Raw genomic sequence first — 20980 nt, 5'->3', positions numbered from 1 at the left:
GAATGAAACTTGAAGCACTGCCCAATTAGCATAACAAGACAGAGGCAGAAACCAGGAGGTACTGTATCTAAACAGAATACATGCATTTCTATAAATCCAAGTCATCACTAAGTACACCTATTAGCTTGCACCAACTAGTCAAACACTGATTACCATTCTTCCTGTATAATAAGCAAGACACATGAAGGGTTTGGGAGAGTGGTTGGTTTCAAACAGCTATCAAAGGATGCTAGTTGCTGCCTACAGACAACTCAGCAGTAATAAGTAGAACAGTATCTCATACTTATCCTTTATATAGTGTTTCCTTGATGAAAGTATACAAGTGATAGATGCTTTTTGTGAACAAGGTAAAAGAATATAACCTAAAGCTACAATACCCATAAAAGGACATATGCATCTATATCTTATACCTCACAACTTGTGTCATTTCCTGTCTCCCATCTTGAGTTTTTCAATCCTTCAGATACCTCACTAGCAATTCAGTTTCTTGTTCAACACTCTTCCCTAGAGAAATGGTACCAGGACCTCATATGTGGAATCCCAGACTCCACAACTGCCTGGCAAATCTTTGTTGAGTGATACAGCTAAGAACCAAGGAAAGTATCTGGTTTTAAATACAATGCTTCTTACTAGGATCTGTTAAGATGGCTTGCTCACCAATCCAGCTCTTCACATAATATGACCCTGCATCTCCGATACATAATTCCTTCCCTGCTCTTTTCCCCACATCCTTCACTATTAGGATGTGTGATGGCATTAATGCAAGGCATCTATACAGAGAGAGAGACATCTACACTGTCTCTCACAAGGCTAATCAGGTATTTTTTTCTCCTTGTCCCCAACCATGTGCCCTGATGCCATCAGCTCTAGCATTCATTAACCTATGCAAAGAGCCTCATCAGCTTGCTGATCCACATTTCTTTCTTTTCTTTCCCCCACTGTTCTCATACAGATAAGCAGCCTGGATCCATTAACAAAAGGCTGCACATGTAGTAGGTACACAAAAGACAGGAAGGAAGAGAATTACTCTTAGTAGACAGAAAATTACTTTTACAATTGATGTAAGACTGTGCTAAGTACTTTCAAACATTATTCATAGAAAGCCTGCCTTAAGTCTCTCTGTCTAGAGCTCATCTAAATACCAAAAAGAAACCCAGCCCATGGCCTGTTCACCAGCATTTACAACCACACAGACAAGAAACTCCAGATAGTATGACCAAATAGTATTGTTCATTTATAGTGCCTGACAACAGATCATTCTTGAATAACCACAACCACAGCTGATAACAAATAGCACAACTGGGACAATATGAACCACAGGAGCAATGAATCTGCACAATGAAGTAGCCGCTGCTGAGGACATGGGGGACAGATGAAGTCAGGAAAAAGACAGGACACTCAAAGTCTCAAAAGAGGAATCCAAGGGACCTTATGTTCTGCATCCAAGGAGGTGAGGCAGCAGGAAACCATGCTGCTGCAGGTTCTCTCTTACAGAGGAGGATGGTATATCTTCTTTTGATCATATTGACAATGTTCAATTGCATTAAAATTACTACATACAGCACTTTCCACCACCTCCACAAAGGTCTAGAGATCAGCACAAAGCAAACAGCCTATAATTGATGTACACCAACTTGGTTTCTGGGGGAAATCCAATATAATAAGGACAGTAAGTCTGAGCCAGAATTATGGCAGCAGGAGATACTGATGAGAACTGCTGAAAGCAGTGCCCTCAGCACATACTTGTGGCTTCAGAGGAAGGAACTGCCTGCTCTCTGCCACTGCTGCCCAAGAGGCAAATCTCTAGAACAGGTGAAGCCTAATGACTTCAGGTCTGCTCAGTCTAAAGCTTAAGACCTGTACATATCTCCAAATCCCATAGCTCTGGGTACAGCATCAGAGCCCTGCAGACAGCCAAGGCAATAAAAGTCACTTTACTGACCTACAGCAACTCAGTTTGTTTCTATAAATGGCTACAGCATCTGTCACACATTCCAATGAAATATTTTAATATAAAAAGGTCAGTAGAAAAAAGTTTTAACTAACTTGATCAAGGTGTCTGGTGTGTTCAGAGCAGGGAAACAATACAGCACAAGATTAGAGAAGTGCTAGAGAACCAGAAGGGCAGTCCCAAGCAAGCAATTAGAGTGACTTCAGTACACATCAATATTTATGTTCAAATCAGGACTGTTTTGTTTCTTAAGTAAATCTCTCGGTCACCCCCACTTAAAAAGACATTTGTCTCTAACACTCAGCTGTCTCAAAGCACATGAACCAGATACCTGCTGGGCACAGCAAACCACCAGAAGCAGACATGAAACTCTCAGTACCAGACTAGAACCAAGCACACAGAGATACTGAAAGGCAGAAAACCGTGTCTTCAGCATGAACCATTTCACTCCACAGATACTCTCCTCCTACTCCCCACTAACTACTGATGTAGACAGTCATAGCACCACAGAACCACCACTTAACTCTCCACAGCACTGAGGACCTGCACCTTTAAGCTACAATTAACTTTGCTGACTGGGCTCCCACATTTTCCTCTCCCAAGGGTAGTTCAGTACTTCTGACAACAGCCACTTTCTCTAAATGAGCTTTGTGACAGATTATTTTTAATCCATGCATTGATCCCTCAAATAAATCATCTTGGTAATTAAATAATCATCCCTAAAAGGTCAAAAGATCTGGTATCAATTGCTTCTTTACAACATATACTTTCCACTTCCAAGGCAGTGTCCCCAATTGGGCTGCACTGTGATGCTTAAAGCATCCTATTCTACATCCCTCCTCTGCTTCTTAGTGGTAGAGTTTCAACAAGAATCTAACAAAATTGGCATTTCAATTTATTTCAACTTTATTTCAGCTTAACCATCAAACAATGCAACAGGAATCTGACTCATTTCAGAGGTAATCTATGCATCTCACATCATCCTATCACTGATTAAAACACACTAAAAGGTGAAACTTTAGGATTCTAGAGCTGTGATGAGCTCCTCAACCTCCTAAAATTGCAGATAGAGTTTGCATTTTTCACTATAGCCAATGAAAAATTAATTCCTTCCTCCAGCAACCCACTCAGTTTCAAAGTAATGATAAACTTTTTAAAAAAATGTAAATTTCTGGCAAGCAAGCTACAATTCTGAACAAAAGGACACTGTTCCCACAGAGGTATTTCCCTTCATGGGATTACAACCACCTGCATTTCTCATGCTTCACAAAACTGTCCAGGAGTTCACTCAATAAAGCGTGGGGACAGGATAGTAACATCTCCATCCTGCCTCATGAGGAGATGAACAACTTGCTGTCTTGCTTTTGAAACAAAAGGCAAATACATGGAAGGAAGAGCAGAACAGCAACTGTTTTGGCCCACTCCTGTTCTGCACAATTTGTAAACACCATCATTTAGGAAGAGTGAATTTCTCCAGACGGTACAAGGAGGCAGAGTCCACTCTATACACTCTGGACAACAGTCCAAGAATCACATATTTCAAAAAGGCATTAAAATATTAGTTCCATTTTCATATAGGGACTCAAAATAGATTTCTCCAAGTTTTCTGAGTACAAATCCCTGAAATGCCATTGGGAGACAATAAACTGTCAAAATGACTGAATTTCTAGTTTTGTAGCAGATGATGGAAGAAAGCTTTGCACATTTTAAAAGACAATACAGCAAAAAAAGTAAATCAGAGTTTGGACAAATGTTAAAACCTCTAAGCTAGTTATAAGTAAATAAAACTCCTCAGTTTTAGATAAACTTTGACTTTTCAAACTAATTTTTTTACACTAAAACTTAAATGCCAAATTGCCCTCCAATACTTATTTTTGCCAGCTAGATTTCTGAAGAACAAAAGAAACTGACAGCATCCCATTAAGCTATAGAGAAGTCTTCAGCAAAATTCTAAGTTTATATGTTTCAGAAAAAAACTCATCTTTCTCACTCAAATTCATTCAGCTCAATAAAGAAATGCTATAGAAACTTATAACCCTTACCAACTTCGCAGTTTCCCTAAACCAGATTTTTCTTCAACCTCAAACCAGATTTTTCCTCAACCTCCTTCTGAAATACTCTCTCAGACTCCAAGCTTAAAAAAAAAAGTTAGGAAAGGAATGTAGGAAAAAATAAATTAACTAGAAATGGAAGATCTTTTTCTGTCACTCAAAAGACTACACTTTCTGGAGAACAGCTCAATTCTGTACAATTACTTTTACATCACTAAAAGCATTTGCATTATTTTTCATTTTATATTATGTGACAGAACAAGATTTAGAACAGGCAGTTTAATATAACACCTGAAGTCTTAAGTGACTGATAGGAAAAACCTTATATGAAAGAAGTATAACTCACTGCCCACTACTCTGTTAAGTTTTAGTAGTTTACATTACTTTCCCATGGGATTTTTTCAGTCATTTATAGTTCATTGCTTCATATGGCTATAGAATCCCTGCTGTGTTAAAAAATGCCAAGTAAAATTATATCTCATTCACTGCTTTATGCTATACCTTCTTTTGTTCAGATCCAATTAGTGAAAGCTTGTTCTTCATTTATCATACTTTTAGCTGATTATGTTAGGCATTACAATAGTTCTCTAGCTTTCCTTGACAATGTTTGCACCATCAGTGTTACATTTATGGTTGACGAGGCTCTTTCATCTTAACCCTCTATTCCAATCAGTTCAGGAGGAAAAGCACATATGACTACTCTTGTTCAGAACAAATTTCTTAGCTTGTTTTCTCATATCAAAAATAATTCTGCCAGATGTTTTAATTTTTTTAAAATCTGAATTTAATGGTCCTTCCCCACTTTAGCTATTCAAGTCTAAAGAATCAGTGTTTTGAAAGCTGAACACTGACGTTAAAAAAAAACAACAAAACTCAACATTTCAAACAGTATACAACTTCTTTCTCTGCTTTCCCCAAAATAACAGATGCAATCAAAGAGTATTAGCCACTACTTTCAAGGACCTGAAAGCATCCATTATGATCTATTTTATTCAGTACCACATGAGCAACTGTAATGCTCTATGGGGGTCTCAGCAGCCATTTTGTCAGGCTGTTTTTCCCACCAGTTCACAGACTCTCCCACCTCCACAAAACTAAATGCAGCTCAATCCCATGTAATACCATTTCCAGCTATCTGTAAATTTGCATTAATACAGAAGCATCCAAAAGTCTCTCAAGCCAACTATCTCCTTTTAAGTTTTGTTAATGTTCTCTTCCCTATCACCATAACAATTTTTACCTCTAAAAATCTTTCAGATCTTTGGTCATCTTTAAAATTAATATTACAAAACAGTATATTTTGTTCTTTGTATTTTCCCTCTTCAGGTAAGCTTTATTTGGTTCTCATCAGGTTGTTCCATTTTTGCCACATTCCCAGTTTATAACACTTCTCTCTGCTGCTTCCTCCTCATAACAGGAAACTTTCAATTCCTTGAAATGAAAATTCTTTTGTGCTCTTATAGTTTATTTACTAGTTTTATCTATTAATGGTATGTCCAGATTGATATTGCTGTAACAACATAACCAAGACATTTGCCATGGTACTCCACAGAAACTAAGTGTGAAGAACAAGAAAAAGCTGTTTCATGGAAAGCTTATATACTTTTTGTCTATTGCCACCACCTCTATTCGGCACTGTAAATTCCACAAGGATTTCAGTCATCTGAAAATTTAAAAAAAATAGAAAAGTTGAATATTCAACCAAAAGAAATCTAAAATAAAGCTCTAGGACAAGATAACTCACTTGCAAGTCTTGCAGTGCTTTTATTCAAGGAGCATTATTTTAAGACTGTGTACACAATTCCTATACAAACATTAGTAAAAATGCCTGCTTGAATCATTTATGCATATCACTAAATAAGGAATAAATGAGAAGCTATCATTACCTTGTAATACCCGTTTTCTTTCTCACCTTAAATATTTAGTGAGCACACTGAAGGAACTTTGCTTCTGTTCAATTTCAATTGTGTTTTCAAACAGTATGACAAAACCAGAGAGCCGGTAAGAGACTGACTGGACTACCCTCCCCCTCCTTTTACAGTTATATTGGTTACAATTAATTCATATTAAGAGTATCAGGCTACCTGCTTTTCAGTAAGTAGCTATACAGATGACAAGTAATGTAATAAGGGGCTCTACTTCTCAAAGGTTACTCCTAGTTCTAAGCATAAATTTTATCTACTGTAGTTAGTGCTACTTCCAAACGTGTTAATAAAAAATTATTTTTGTAAGATATCTCTACCTACTTTGATTACTTAAAACCAGGTCCCACTATTTTCAGTAAAGACAAACAGTGTTGGGATGGGCACCTAGTTCAACTGCATGTCTTTACAGCTCTTTCTGTCTTTGGTTCAATGACCAGCATCATCAGGGTAGCTGCCTATCATTGCTTTTGCAATACAAGTCATGAAGGAGTAAGATATCCTGTCAAGCACAAAATCAAAAAATACTAACAACTCTCTTGCAGCATCCCATCACTAAGCAAACATGTTTTTCCTAGCTCCACAAGGACAGAGGCTCCTTTGGCAGGTTGCATCAGCTCCCGAGTATGACTTCAGCACATTTGACATCTTGTTGTGACTGGTACAACCAAGAAGGATGCTGCTGATGAAACATTGGACAGAATTATGGACAACTATTGTTGGTGACTCTATTGTAAGTTTCAGAGTCAAAGAATTTGGCCTGTGGACTCATCTATCAAGGTCATCCAAAATGGCAATCACACATCACTGCAATAGTCATTCCCATTATGAATAACTAGAAGTACCCAAGTCATTATAACCGCCATCATTAAGTAAACTCTTTCCCAGTGCAAGGCCACAAGGTAGTGACTGAAGGATCTATGACAGACAAACAACATGTATAATTAGACTAGCTTAGACTTCATACCGCTGCCTTAAGTACACAGAATAGTTTTTCAAGTAGCCTTCCTCTCATTTTCCTTTAAATACCTGGAGCTTCTTCAAGACACACAGCCAATGCTTAACCTCATACAGATAAGTTTGGTCAGTCTTCAAGTAAGGCTCCAAGGAGCTAAGCAGACACTACACCACTCTTACAGTATTTGTTAGAGCCTTGTCTCTTGTCCACAAACTCAAAATGGCAGCATCCTTTCTAACACACTTAAGCTTATCTCTATGAACTACCAGGAGTATATTAATGCATTTCTGAGATACCAGCTTGGATTTTCTTTCTCTTGGAAGCTATTACAAATTAAAGACCCTATTTGTATTTTAAAGCTAAGACAGCACTGTAGATCAAAGCAGATCGACATATTTTCAATTTCCTTTTTGTAATGCACCATTTGTATACCCTTCCCCCTAAGGTCATGAGTTGTACCTTTTCATGCCATTCTTACTCTCTTATTATGGTTTTCAATCTTGGTTTTTACTTACTGCTTTCAGATCTTGTCACAGTCTCCAGTTCATAGCAGAATCCACACTATCAACAGACACACTGGAGAGAAGACCAATTCATTTTCTCAAGTCTATTATGGACTGGTGAAGGAACATATGGGTTTTCTTTAAATGGTGTTTTAAGTCTATTTTCAGGATGAATTCATGTCAGTGAAAAGGCTATGTATGCAGTGCTCCTAAACAGTGAACCCATTTATCCTAACAGCAGATACTATATACATAAGATGGAATTCAAGTACCCATCAGCATGCTTCAGTTTTACAAGAGTAATCATAGATCATACAGAATAGTTTGTATTCATATTCACATAACCCTTGGCTTCCAAAAGAATTAGAATTTATCATGATGTCTGACATCCACCCATTAAGAATTCATGTCACAGTCCATCGAGCACCCACAAGCTACTATATTACCAGTTGTGGCTACCAGTTGAAATCCAGACCAAGCTTTCCATTCACCTCAAAGAAAGAAATACTTGGCATAAAAATCCATCAGCAGAGTATTTTCAAAAGTCCCATTTCAGTCCCTTGCTCAATCTACACCCTATTCATACGAGCTGAGCTGGTCATGTAGTAACAGAACCACAAAGGGACTCAGACAAAAGCTATGTCAAAGTCCAAAACTCCCAACAGTTCCCACCTTTCATCTAACTTTGAAAACTAAGTTCTAACTGCTTTCAGATTTCATGAACCATGTCGTGTTTTTCTAACATTGAGTAACTCACCATCTATATTCACTAGTCCTGTCCTGCATAAAATACACTTTTTTTTCTGGTAGCTTGTCTGAGTGACTTCCTATTAAATCATAATACAGGGGTTTAACTCCCTTCCAGATTTCAACAAACTTTCCTGGGACATGGGGGTACCCCTGGTCATTTCTTCTGTGGCAGTTCTTGCAGGCAAGGAATAATACAGTGTTCTCTCTAGTCAAAAAGAATATGCAAGTATGATGACACTTGCTGTTACACCACACAATAAATTATCCTGTTATTGTTGCCATGAATGATAATGAAGAGACTACAAAACCTGGAAATGGGCAATTCAGGTACCATACTTGTCTAAAAAGCCATTTTACCACCTTCCTGCTATGCTGCTGAATATTGAAGGCACATCAATATCCTCATCAAATGGAACAGCTCCATTAAGTCTGTTTAGCATACCTGGTAGAAGGGGATATTTCTATGGAAAGTGGAAAGTAATGAAAAATATTTACCAGACACAGGAAAAATTTATATTAAGCTCTATACCTTCTTCTAGGATTCACTCTTCACTAAAATGCCTTTTTGTGCATTTTAGCAAAACAAAATTTAGGTTTCACTGCTACTCTCACACTTGTTGCCCCCATCTACCTATGTATCTAGCTTAATCCACACAAAGAGGAAGGTAGCATTTACACAAACACAGAAGAGTTCACAGGAAAAACATGCTAAACACTTGTCCAATCCTTCCTCCACCTTGCTATCTCCATTTAGTTCAATCACATAGAGGAAAAGGACATATACAAAGATACTTCAGAATTGCCAATATGCCTACAAAAATAACCAACAAGACTGCATAATAGATGCAAGTCATGCTCAATTACTAAAACCCCATTTACCACTTGAATTAAGTAGTACTCACAGCATTGGTGTCGACATCACTGTGTATGGCAACTGTTTTAATCCCCATCTTCTTACACGTTTTGATGACCTACCACATAAGAAGTGACAGTTACCAATATTTAAATACCAATAGTTTTAGAATGAAATATCAAAACCCTAAAATGTTACATACTTACTCGGCATGCAATCTCTCCTCTGTTGGCAATAAGGAGTTTTTCAAAAGTCTGAAGAGAAAAGAATTATAAGAGTCTTCAGAGACAATCAGAATACAAGTTTTTCTCCCCCCAGAAACATGCATTCTTTTTTCCTCCATTTCCACTAAAACCATGGTTAATCTATGATCTTATAATTCTGAGATCGCCTTCTTTTAAAAGAGTTCTCCTGATTTAAATGATTATATAACAAACAGCATGCTATACTAGATCTACCTAGCACACACACAGGTCCAGAAGAAAAAGGCTTTGACTATTTACACCAACATTCCTTGGATCTCCTTGCCAACTAGAACCCTACAGCAGCTCTAGAAGTCACTCAAATCCAGGGAAGAGGTGAAGTAGGTTTTATGTTACCTGGAAGCAGCACAGATACATGCTGGTATTATACAGCTACAGTAGTCACTGCTAATAATCAGTATAGATGACATGGAACACAATACTCATCAATTATGGGAGCCCTTTAAAAGGCATTCCAATCATAAGGAAGACAGGCTCCACCATGCCTAGGTCATGGAGGATTAAAGACCAACAGTTTGATCCTGAACAGGCATACCTGCTGAGTTGTACCAGCCTTGCCCCTTCTCCCATCTGAGCCCCACCTGAGGAACTGGGCAAAATACTGCATGGCCATCAGGACATTGTTACACACTTAATACTAAGTAGCATCTGCAATGCAACAGAATAGCAAATCAAACTTATTACTCGCCGAAATTCATTGCCCGCTTTCACATTGGAATGCACTAATGCTGTAAATGTACCTTCAACACTTCTATATCATGCCTGTAAGAGGGGATAACAAGCTGTTGGAAGTCAATAAGCCTTACACCCTTTCCCATTAAGAAAAGAGTGGCAGAGCAGCACAGCTGCTCAGCATAAAAATCTCATTGCTGGGAGTGAGGGTTATTGCTGTCATAGGCCCTGCTACTGAACACACAGGTGCACTTTGGAACTGCCCCTGCTCAGTTATAAATACAGACTGCCACTGAAAGGGACCATCCTGAGTGACACACTTACCTCACTGCTTTCCACACCCCAGATCACAGGGATGCAGCTCCAGGACACATCACAAGTTTAAAACAGTAATTGAACAGTCCTACTCTGCCTCCCATGCTCCAAATGAAAAACTTAGGATAGGGAACCAGCAAGTTTAAAACATTAACTGAACAGTCCTACTCTGCCTCTCATGCTACAAATGCAAAACTTAGGATAAGGAACCAGTAGGACTGTCTCCCTCAGGGCAATCCATAGTCATACTACATCAAGTGTATCAAACAATACCCGAAGACATTTGACAGCTACTCTTCCTCCACCAAACAGCTTGTTTTCATATGGACTAGGGGCAGAAAAGGTATTGCACAACAACTAAACGGTTTACTAACCTCACATTCATTAGCTAATTTGAGGAGGGGAAGACAGGTGCCAGAGGAGAGGAAGGAACACTGAAAAACCCCAATAGGACCTGCTATTGACTGACTAGAACACATTATTTGCTCTACACTCCAAAGAAACTCAAGGTGCCCTTGATCAAATTTACTTTTTCAAAGTCAGGACTGAGCTGATATAACACAACCAGTTTAAAAATATTACCACATGACAACACCATGTGGAAATAAAGTGATAAGAAACCTGTCCAGGTGAGAGCTGCAGCAATCTTTTATAGTAAATTCGTCCAGACTTGCTGAATACCACTGCCCAATGCACAGGCACAACTGACTCAGACAGATCTTAAACAAGCTCAATTATCAGAGGTACAAATACTTTAAGATTACCACAGGAGGTAGCAACTTTTTTGAAGAGTTTTTAGCTGGTGATCTGGTATAAAAAGGTTATCAACACAATCATACAAAACTGTTCCTGAGTCTGAATTTCAGCATTCTAGGTACTTAAAGATTTTTAAGCATATAGACTTGAGGGGAAATTTAAAAAATACTCCCAAATACCTAGTACTGAAAAGCATCATGACTCAAGTTCACCATCAACCTGGTTCTTGGTACATAAAAGCTGTTTTATTAATCAGCTGGGGTTGTAGTGCAAGACAAGACTTCCAATATCAAGATTATAAGACTATTTGATATACATTTTAATTTTTCAATTCTAGTCTCTGTCTAGAGACTCAGATTAGACTCAAAAATAAAATTTAAAATCATACTGCTTCAGAGTAACATTTTTTTAATATCATTTCCACTAATTGTCTGAGAAGGTGTCACATGAAAGTCTTGTCATTGCAAAGACAATTTAAGTGCTTTTCTGGTTTATTTTGTTCACTGCCCCTTCTCCTGTCTGTAGTAGTCACGGATTGAAATGACAACTCCTAGTTGAGAGAAACCAAATACCCAGGTATATGGCCTAAATATAATTATGCACTTATAAAAGCAAGGAGATCTTAATCAAGCAAGAGCCTTAAGAAAAAGAAATCTTCTGAAAAAAAAAATAGTAAAGCTACAGTTCTAGGTACACACTGCTTTTTCCCATTGCCTTACTTCAGAGGCCATGCCAAGACAATCTTCCACAAGGAAAGTTTTTCTTGGCTCATTACTGTAAATTGAGATTGCTACTGCACAATCCCCAAGATGAGGATTTGGTAGTCTCTGCAGGCCTTAAAGGCCCATTATCACCAGCCAGGGGCTATGTACAAGTCACAAACGGGACAGGACTGCTGTGGCACGCATCTCAAGCTGTTTATTCTTTAGCATCAGTCTCATTACATGGTTATGACAATGGGAAGATGCCAGCAGCTCACACCCAGGCAACAGACCAAGAACTTAATGTTACAACTTCCTTTATAAGCTTTTTGACCAGTCACACAAAGCAAAAGCATATTGACAGTAGTTCTATCCAATCACTATAAGCACACTATAGTTAAAACAGTGCTTGCTTATTTCGAATACAATACCTGCTTGTAAGCCTCAAGATACAATGCACAGAGCTCCATTATTAAGCTTAGACCTTCCTAATATCTCACCAGATATACTTTTCTGTCACTTAGGAAGTTATTCCACCGAAGTGTTAATACACAGACCATTGTTCTATTTGTCTTTTCTTTCTACTTCTTGTATAATTTTTCTGCTGACAAATCCTATAGCTACTGCTTAGCTCTAATCACCATCCTGCTGTCTCTGAGGCCTGCCTTTTGCAACGTGCCCAAAACCCTCTGATTTTAAGGAATCCCACAGCCCATCTTTTTCCAAGGTCTGAAGTTCTCACCCCCATGCCAAATCATCTAATAATCATGCTGCTCCTGTTACATAGTTTTGTTCCCACAAACAGCTTTTGGCTAGCCTAGCTCCCAAATGTTTTAACAGGCCCATTACCACCCACACTGTGAAAAACATTAACAGTTGTTTCATAATTATAACAGGCTCAGGCTGGTATGTAACTTTCCCAAGTTCACAATCACTTATTAAGCTTTTTGGGATACACTCAAAGTAGTAATCCAAACTTGCTTGACATGTATCCTGCAAAAGCAACTTCCTTTTTAGTTTAGAAAGACATGCTGTTAAACCAGTTATAGTGATGGGTTATACCAAGAGAACTACCACTGTTAGTAGCAGCACAAAGAAGAAGGCAGCTTAAAAACCCAAATGTGAGTATTACAGTAAGATGTCAAAAAGAAAACATGCACCATATTACTTACCTTTTCGTTTGGATCATACACAGATGAATAGAGATTATGTGAAGTTATAAGGCACCATCTTGAATACAGTGTTTCCCACTACAGAAGAAACAGGGAGTTAAGCCTGTTACAATATGCCATTAAAAACATTTCATACACTGACATCTTGACGAAACTTCCATAGTCTTTCATTCCCTCACCAAGTGGATTAAAGCTCATAGAGAACTGCCCTTCTCCAAGCAAAGACCCACAAACAGTAACCAGAAAAAAATTCAGAAGCTCTAGATATGAGGTCATTAGCTTAAGCATAACTTTTTTTATAATATACTCTCCACTATACCACCTTCTTTCCTTCTTCTTCTAAGAAACATCTACAAGAAATTCTCAAAAGAGCATGTATATGTCTGTACACAGTGGTGATGGGAAGAGGCCTCCACTGCTGGGGAACTGTTGGGCATACAGCAGGCAGTAGACTGGGCCCATACAGAAGGGGAAAGTAGAGCAGACTTCAGATGCTATCTTCCCTATCCCAGGCTCCTGACAGCAGTCTGAGGAAAAGAGGTCTTTTCCCCTTAGATTTCTGCTCTGAACCAACTTCTACATAGACAATTTTTGCACAACACAGGAAAAAGCAGTATACACAGGCTATTTCAAAGAAAACACAACAGATTATATCATAGATTTGTAAGTGAATAAAAAAGGAGATTCAGATGGGTATTACTTAAGCAAGTCATTTCACAGTGCAATGGCAGCTAGCCATAAACGAAAATAATCATACAGATAAAATAACACACCAAAGATGCATCAATACAGACAGCTCTAGAAAAGTCACACTTAATCACACACTTGGAAACAAAAAGACTACAAAAAGCCTTAATAATAGATATTGACAAGTAGGAAACACAAAACAGCAGTGACAGGGAACTGCCAGAACTCAATCTGTCAGTTCTGTCTTAAAGAATTGTTTTAAAAAGTTGCAGAAATCTGAGGAACTAGTAGAAAGTAAAGGCTGTCCTGTGAAAAGACCAAGGGGAAAAGAGATGGACAAATACCGACTACATTAGAAAAAAGATCAAAAAGTAAGGAAGCACATGTTCACATAAAGAGCTTAATTAGAGAATTCAGCTGCAACTTATACAACAGTAGTGAACTTAAGACAGTTCAAAAATAGATAAAATTTTGAGTTTACTGTAAGCTCATATTGAGTTTGAAGTAACAGTGGCTGACAGTAACTGGAATGTGAATACTCCCTATACAGCCCTCTAGCCTGATTAAGTTTGAAAATACTTCTCATATTGCATCACAGGAAGCAGAAACCAGCCCAGGATTGAGAAGATCATCACATTTGCAAATGCAGCTGATCTTTAATGTTATAAAGGAAAAACAATATATTTCAACACAAGTACATAAAGAAAGCCTCAGAGCCATACCACATCTTGACAGTTCCAACCAAGCTTCATGAGCAGAAAGCTACTATAGTTACACAAATTATTGAGTTACCAGTCACTACTGGCAGACATGGCATACACTGTTCCCAGATAATCCACCTATGCTTAATTCTTCTGAACAATTCAAATATGTTTAATTTTTCTGAAATTAAAAAAAGGTTAGTGGAAAGTAACCTTTTTTTTTTTTTTTCATCAAGTTGTTCCCCATTCAGTTTTGTTTGTTTGTTTTGGTGGGGGTTTTTGCTTCTTTTATTTCTTTCACTTCTTTCCCAAAGATAAAATCCAAACCAACGTGAAACTCAAATAAATTTTTATGCTAGAATCAAATCCGCTAGAGGTTTCTTTAGTTTTTTTGGGGGGTTTTGGATTTTTTTTTTTTTTTTGCAGGAGCATATTATTATTTATCTGAGGGTGTGACAGTACAATCTGTTTCATGTATTAAAGAGATGGAGTAAAGGACAGAATTCTGCAAGCTGCAATCACACCTGCCAGCTGGTCAGTATCCCAAGTTTACAGCACACTTGGTACACCTTTAATGACTGTACTGTGATCTAGATATTGTCAGAGGGCAGAGGAAGGATACCTAGAGAAGCAGCAGAGTACACTCTCCTGCTCCAGAATACACATGGTTAAGCAGAGTGAGCCCCCCTCCTTGGAAACACTATTAACAGAAGTGCTTGAGAGACCAGAAATAGTCTACAGAAAGTCATACAGGACACACACAAAAACTCTCTACCAAGTTAATATTATTCACTGGAGAAAGTTAAGGGTCAGTGGGGCTAATCTAAATACTTGCAGTTAGCAGGGAAAAGGCAACAACCAGGCAAGGAAGGAAAAGTTTCTGAACTTTGTTGTAAATACCTTTCATACAACACTAGTTTTGGATGCCTGTGAGAAGCCAGAAGAGCTATGCTCAGGAGACAGGGAGGAAAGGCTATGATGGTGGAAATTAGCAAGCATTAAGCTGTAGAATTTTAGTCATCTTGAAAAAAAAAAAACTGTTAAAACATTTTATGCAGAAAGAATAAATTACCAAGCAACTAAAAAAACTCGGAAAAATCACACTCAGCTCTGGTTTTACACTACAGAATTGGACAGATTCCATATAAAAATCTTGTAATAACCTAACCTATGTACCTATGTTTAAAAATTTAACTGCCTCCTCTCATACATACAAGCAAATCGCTGAGAAAGCCAGGTTTAGCCCTTGTGGAGTAATTTCCTAAAACAAATCAAGCATATTGCTCAACTCAGATGTGAAATCTCAACTCTAGTTCACAGCTTTTAAAAGAAGAGTTTCTATATGTATCTATACCAATATACACTAAGGTTTAAGAGCTTGCATCTACTTAAGGAAAATATCTTTAGAGGTCTGCTCCTAGCCACTAAGAGTAATTGAATAATTACTTAAAAATAAACAAGTATTTTGTAAATAATGCACATCTAAGGCCACAAAGGAATGTTACTAAATTGCCATCTCCAACCCTATAGCCATGCAGGTATTATCATTAACCCCCAGGCTCCCAAGCTCCTGCCATAGGTAGGTTCTTTAAGAGCTACATCAAACCCCTAAAGGCCTCTCAAACCAACAACCCAGCAAAGCCAATCTACCTCTCAAGCTGCACTCTTAATTGGCTGCCTCCACCAAACCACACATGCCCTCACTATTATACCTTACACAGGCAGTTCCTAAGAACATAGCCCAGAGAGCTCAGCTTGACCTAAAGACTTCCTTGTACCTTGTAAAACTAGGAGAGGGCAGTAGAGTCATCTGGTATAACCTATTTTTGTAATGATTTGTTACTTCTATTTGATAAAGCTTTCAACTCTTGAAAGCCCAAGACTGCAAGCTATTCATTTATGAGAACTCAATTCTGGACTTCTGCATTTGGCTTAGAGTTTCCCATGTCTAGCAAATTTTTTAAAAACCTATAGCATCAGTGTATTTTGGAAAAGTATCCTGCTTTGTCTATTATTAATTGCAAAATAGCCAAACTGATCTACAACAGCTGTAACAGTTATAAAATAACTTCATATTTAAAAAAAATCTAACTACAGAGTACCTTGTAGTATGCCCACTGCACATTGTCACTTTGAGACCTCACAGACAAACTGCCTCCCCTTGGGCACCCAACCCTAGGAAACCTCCTGAGGTGGTTTAAGGACAGAGCATACAAGAGCAAAGCAGAGAATTAAGTTAAGATATTATTTATATGTGTGTTTTTAAAGATTTACATGCCCTCATAGAGGAAGGAAATCTCCCTGCCATGCTGGTTAGCTTGTAAATAACTCATTGATACTGAGCTTTACAGGCAGAAAAAGGTCTCAGTGTTGAAACAGAGACACAGAGTTCCAGATTTCAGGAAGGAAAAGCATCATATTTGCTGTAAGAAGTCTAGTATAGGAAGGAATGTGTATTTTAGCATTAGTAGAAAATACAGTAAGCAATACGCAATAGTAACAGCCAGACTAGCACATTTCTTTTCCCTAGACAAATTCTACCTCTAAGATTTTTGCCCTTACACTTGGCTATAGGATACCATAAGAATAACCCCTTTCTCTTTGTGGTGTACCTAGTATTAGCTATCAGTATTCCTGAGCAGTTATAAAACTAATTAAAATTATGATTTCTTTTTTCATGTTTTGATTACACAGCAACTCTTCCCAAACCTTTATTTCAACTCATTTGACAACGCAATTTCCTGTGTGTGGAACTCTACTGATGGAGTAGGTATACAGCACATAGGAAGAGACACCTTCACGTGACTGCAAGACTTTTAATCTACCACTTGATAATACAATATTGTATAAATCTTATGAACAGGAAGGGAAACGTAACACTTCTACATTTCTCTAAGGAAGCACTTTCCCTTCCTTTGTATGCTCAGAGTGCTGAACAGCCAAGCTCTTGTAACTGTAAGCAAATTCTCCTGAAGCCATCTGCAAACACAGCTGTGGTACAAGGTTCTGTAATGCACACTGCACTTCACAGTCCCTTCTCTCTGACCAGACTGACAAACACCCACAATTCTAAGAACAGGAAATCTTTCATATTTGCCAACATAGCATACAAACTACAAACAAGGAAATACACATCCACCTAAGGCTATTTTTTTAAGCTCAATCATTCCTATATCAAGGCAGCTTCTCCTCTGTGCCAGTCCCCAAAGCTTGTATAGTCAAACAGGCATGGGAATACAACCAGCTGAGAGGCTACTCACAAGGAGTGAGAAAAACGTATTCTCAGCCAGATTTCAGTCTGGCTTATCCAAGATATCCATGCGGTAGTGCTGGCACAAGTTGGAGGGAGGCTAGAGCAGCCTGTGATCAAGACCTAGCAGCTGCAGAAAGTTGGAACAGCTTCTAAGGGCAGCAGCCTTAAGAGATCCAGTAAGGCTGGCACCTATGAAATAGATCACAGTACTGTAACAATCTATGCAAGTTGGGAACAGACAAAATAAATTAAAACACAAAGAGTGTTTCAAAACAAGAGTGACATTTTTTACCCAACATAGACTTTAATGGACTTTCAATTTTTTTCCTTTCAAAACTTTTTGTTGTACTTTTTGCCCACAGTACACAGCACAGCATACCTTCCCTACAAATTCCAAAAAGCTACTCCTGGAACCAGAAATCTCCACCTGAATTACACTTTAAGAGTGTTTGCCAATACTAAAATCTGTAGTTTACATTCATCTCCACAAATTGGCAATCATTTGAACTTCCTTCCCTAGTGGCAAATTATATCCAACATTGCTATCCCATCAGTAAAAATATTTTCCTGGAACAATAGCATGCTAAAAACAACATCAGAGAAGAAAGCAATGAGCCCCCACCATACAGATAACTTTCATGACTTAAAAATGTTGGGTGCAAAGATGACAGAGAAACTTTCCACACATTTAATCAATTATTAGAAAACTTACCTACACTGATAAAATCTATATCAGCAGTTTAATATTGAAGTCATGATGTATAGTACCTATCACTTCATTTTACATTATTTTAATCAGTCCAGCAACTCTCTCAAAAGAGTTTCATGACTGAAATATCAAAAGCCATGTCTCAACCCTCATTCTCTGATTACAGCCTTCTTTCAACATCAGGTTCTCACAGCTTCAGAAGCACAAAACACTCAAAATGAAATTCTGGTTATATTCTAAGCAGAACCCATTCTGTATAAAACCTAAACAGAAGTGATAGGCACTACATTAGAAAAAGAGTGAAGAGCTAAATCCCCAGCTCAGTGTTTCTGCACCTTTCTCAGGTCCTTTATTGATTCCCACATGAAAGCAGCACAAGAAGTTAAGGACATCTCAGTAGCTACTAGCCCTTGCAAAAATTGTTGACATTCCAAGCACAGTCAAGTTTGAAGATATCAATTTATTATTAGTCTATGTTAGCAAAACATAAAATAATGCATGAAAGCAATTTCCATGCAAATTCATCCTATTACAAGTTTCCCAATATATTGTTGTCTTGATGGTGACTTCAGGGCTAGAAATCACTTGAGTGATATAACTCATAAGTACTATTAAGTAGCTATAAAAGCATTTTGTTTTACAGAGGTGCCACAAATGCAACATTTTCAATACTGCATGCACTGGTGCTGTCAGACAAGACCCTTGAGATGCCAGAGAGAAGAAAACAAAGCAGGCGTTTTACAGTCTCCAAAAGACTGACATCAGGCTTAGAACTACTTAGTAGGAAGAAGAGAAGCCTTCCCCATCTATATACACACCTTCATGGCTACCGAAAACCAAAGATATCAAATAGGATGGGCTCCCTGTTAATGTGAAGTCAACTCCAGTTAAACAACTTCAATTTTCAAAAAGCTTCTCCTACATACAACTTGACAGGAAAACAAATTTACTGCATATATTTCCTAAAGAAAGATACTTAGGTAAAACACATGCCCTTTTCCTCTTTAATCCGCTTTCAAAATTCCCTGCCCACAGAAACCACCTCTTTTACATGATTCCTAGGAACAGGTGAGGAATTCCTTACAGTATTGCTATGAGGCAACATTTCTAGAGAGAAGCCCATCCCACAGCCTCAGGGGTGCACTGGGCAAAACATTTCCTATAATTCATTGCACTCTTCTCCACTGGAATGCTACACAAATTTTTCCTTTTCAGGAAAAAATAAAAAAGTATAAATTCTTTCTACAGTAAACAATTAGAAGTTGCACTACCTTTCCCATAAAGAAACTAACTTCAGTGTCATTCAACTGTTACACAACACAATGTGCAAATGCTGTCTGTTCTTATATAAAACACTATCTTTCTCTTAATACAATCTGTAGAAGCAACAGACATGAAAACACAGCAGGTGCCTCAGGGAAGTTAATCCACAGCCTATGGAACAAGGTTTTCTAGATAATTTCAGGCCTTCATCAAAAATATTGCTATGGTTCTGCAATAAGTTTATTGCCTTTCCAGAAAAAGCAAGGAAAAGAGAAAATCACAGTGAAGCTTTAAGTAACAGCTGAAAGCACTATAAGTATCTGGGGTAAAGGGGGAGATGGGGGGAATGGGAGGGGAAAAGAACGCCTTTCTCTGCTAGCTAATATTTTACAACTAAAAACAGAAAAAAACACTAACCTCTAACCCGGAGTTTTTATAAGCTTGTGTTTAGCAGAGGGAAAGAGCAGAAGGAAACTGAACTCACAGAACCTCAGAATCAATCAGGTCAAAAAGGACCTCTGAGATCATCGAGCCAAACCGATGGCCAAACACCATCACGTCAACTCCACCACGGCACTCAGTGACACGTCCAGTCCTTCAATGAACACCGCCGAGGACGCTAACTCCACCATCCTAAAGTATCACATCACTCGGCTCATCGGCAGAAAATTAATTTAAAAAAAAAAAAAAAAAATCACAGTCTCCCGGCAACACGCCGAGGGGACACAGCAAGGAAGGGCCTCTCGGATGCGGGGAGCCCCACGCACAGAAGCGAGAACCAGGTTTCGCAGCCGCTGCTCCGGCCGGCACTCGCCGAGGCCCCCGGCCGCTGCCGGCGCGCACCCGGGGCCGCGGCCCGGCACACACAGCGCTCCCCGGAGCCGCTCACCCCGCCGGGGGTCCCCGCCGGTCACACGGGGAACCTCCTCGGGGGAGACACCACCCACCCCCCGCCCTTCCGCACACAGAACAGCCCCCTCCATCCGCGGTGAGCCTCCCCCACCCGCAGCTCGGTGCCCCCAGGCTGCCGCCACTCGCGTGCCGGCCCCGAAGGCGCCGCTCACCCCCGGCAGCCGCGCCCGCCGGCCGCCGCAGCGCAGGAGCGGAGCCGCCGCCATGTCCGCGGCCGCCGCTGCCCGGCCGCCCTTTCACCCGCGCCGCCGGGGCCGGGCCGCGCGCAGCCAATCCCGGCGCGCGCCCGCCCGCCGGGGGCGGGGAGGGGCGCGAGGGGCCCGCCGCGCGCCGCACGTGCCCCTTGGGGTCGCGCTTGCGCGTGCCACCCCGGGCGCGGCTGCGGCGGCGTCGCGCGCGCGCCCGGCGCGTGGGGCCGACTGCGGCGGGAGCGCGCGCTGTGAGCGCGCACGGAGCTGCCACACAGCCCCGGCTGGAAGGGACACGCAGGGACAGCCCCCGAGGCACACACACCGTGTGCCCGAGAGCATTGTCCAAACGCTTCTTGAACCCTGCCAGCCTGGCGCCGTGACCTCTGCCCTGGGGAGC

The 20980-nt window shown here is 39.6% G+C and overlaps 1 protein-coding gene across 3 annotated transcripts in view; it reads right to left on the bottom strand.

Moving 5' to 3' along the window:
• Positions 1 to 20702, bottom strand: part of PCCA (propionyl-CoA carboxylase subunit alpha) — a 268217-nt gene extending 247515 nt beyond the window's left edge. The window contains exons 1-4 of one of the 3 annotated variants that reach the window (XM_072931572.1): positions 20545 to 20702; positions 12868 to 12945; positions 9195 to 9242; positions 9038 to 9106 (exon numbers count right to left, since the gene is read on the bottom strand). In XM_072931572.1, coding sequence (XP_072787673.1) covers positions 9038 to 9106; positions 9195 to 9242; positions 12868 to 12945; positions 20545 to 20598 — 249 coding nt within the window. In that variant the 5' untranslated portion in view covers positions 20599 to 20702. The remainder of the gene's footprint in view (positions 1 to 9037; positions 9107 to 9194; positions 9243 to 12867; positions 12946 to 20544) is intronic. The other 2 variants (XM_030276646.4, XM_072931569.1) reach the window with 2 other exon arrangements.
• Positions 20703 to 20980: the final 278 nt, after the last annotated feature.

This window comes from Taeniopygia guttata, chromosome 1, assembly GCF_048771995.1.
Source record: "Taeniopygia guttata chromosome 1, bTaeGut7.mat, whole genome shotgun sequence".
Taxonomy (NCBI): Eukaryota; Metazoa; Chordata; class Aves; order Passeriformes; family Estrildidae; genus Taeniopygia; species Taeniopygia guttata.
This window is presented reverse-complemented; position numbering and strand designations above follow the sequence as displayed.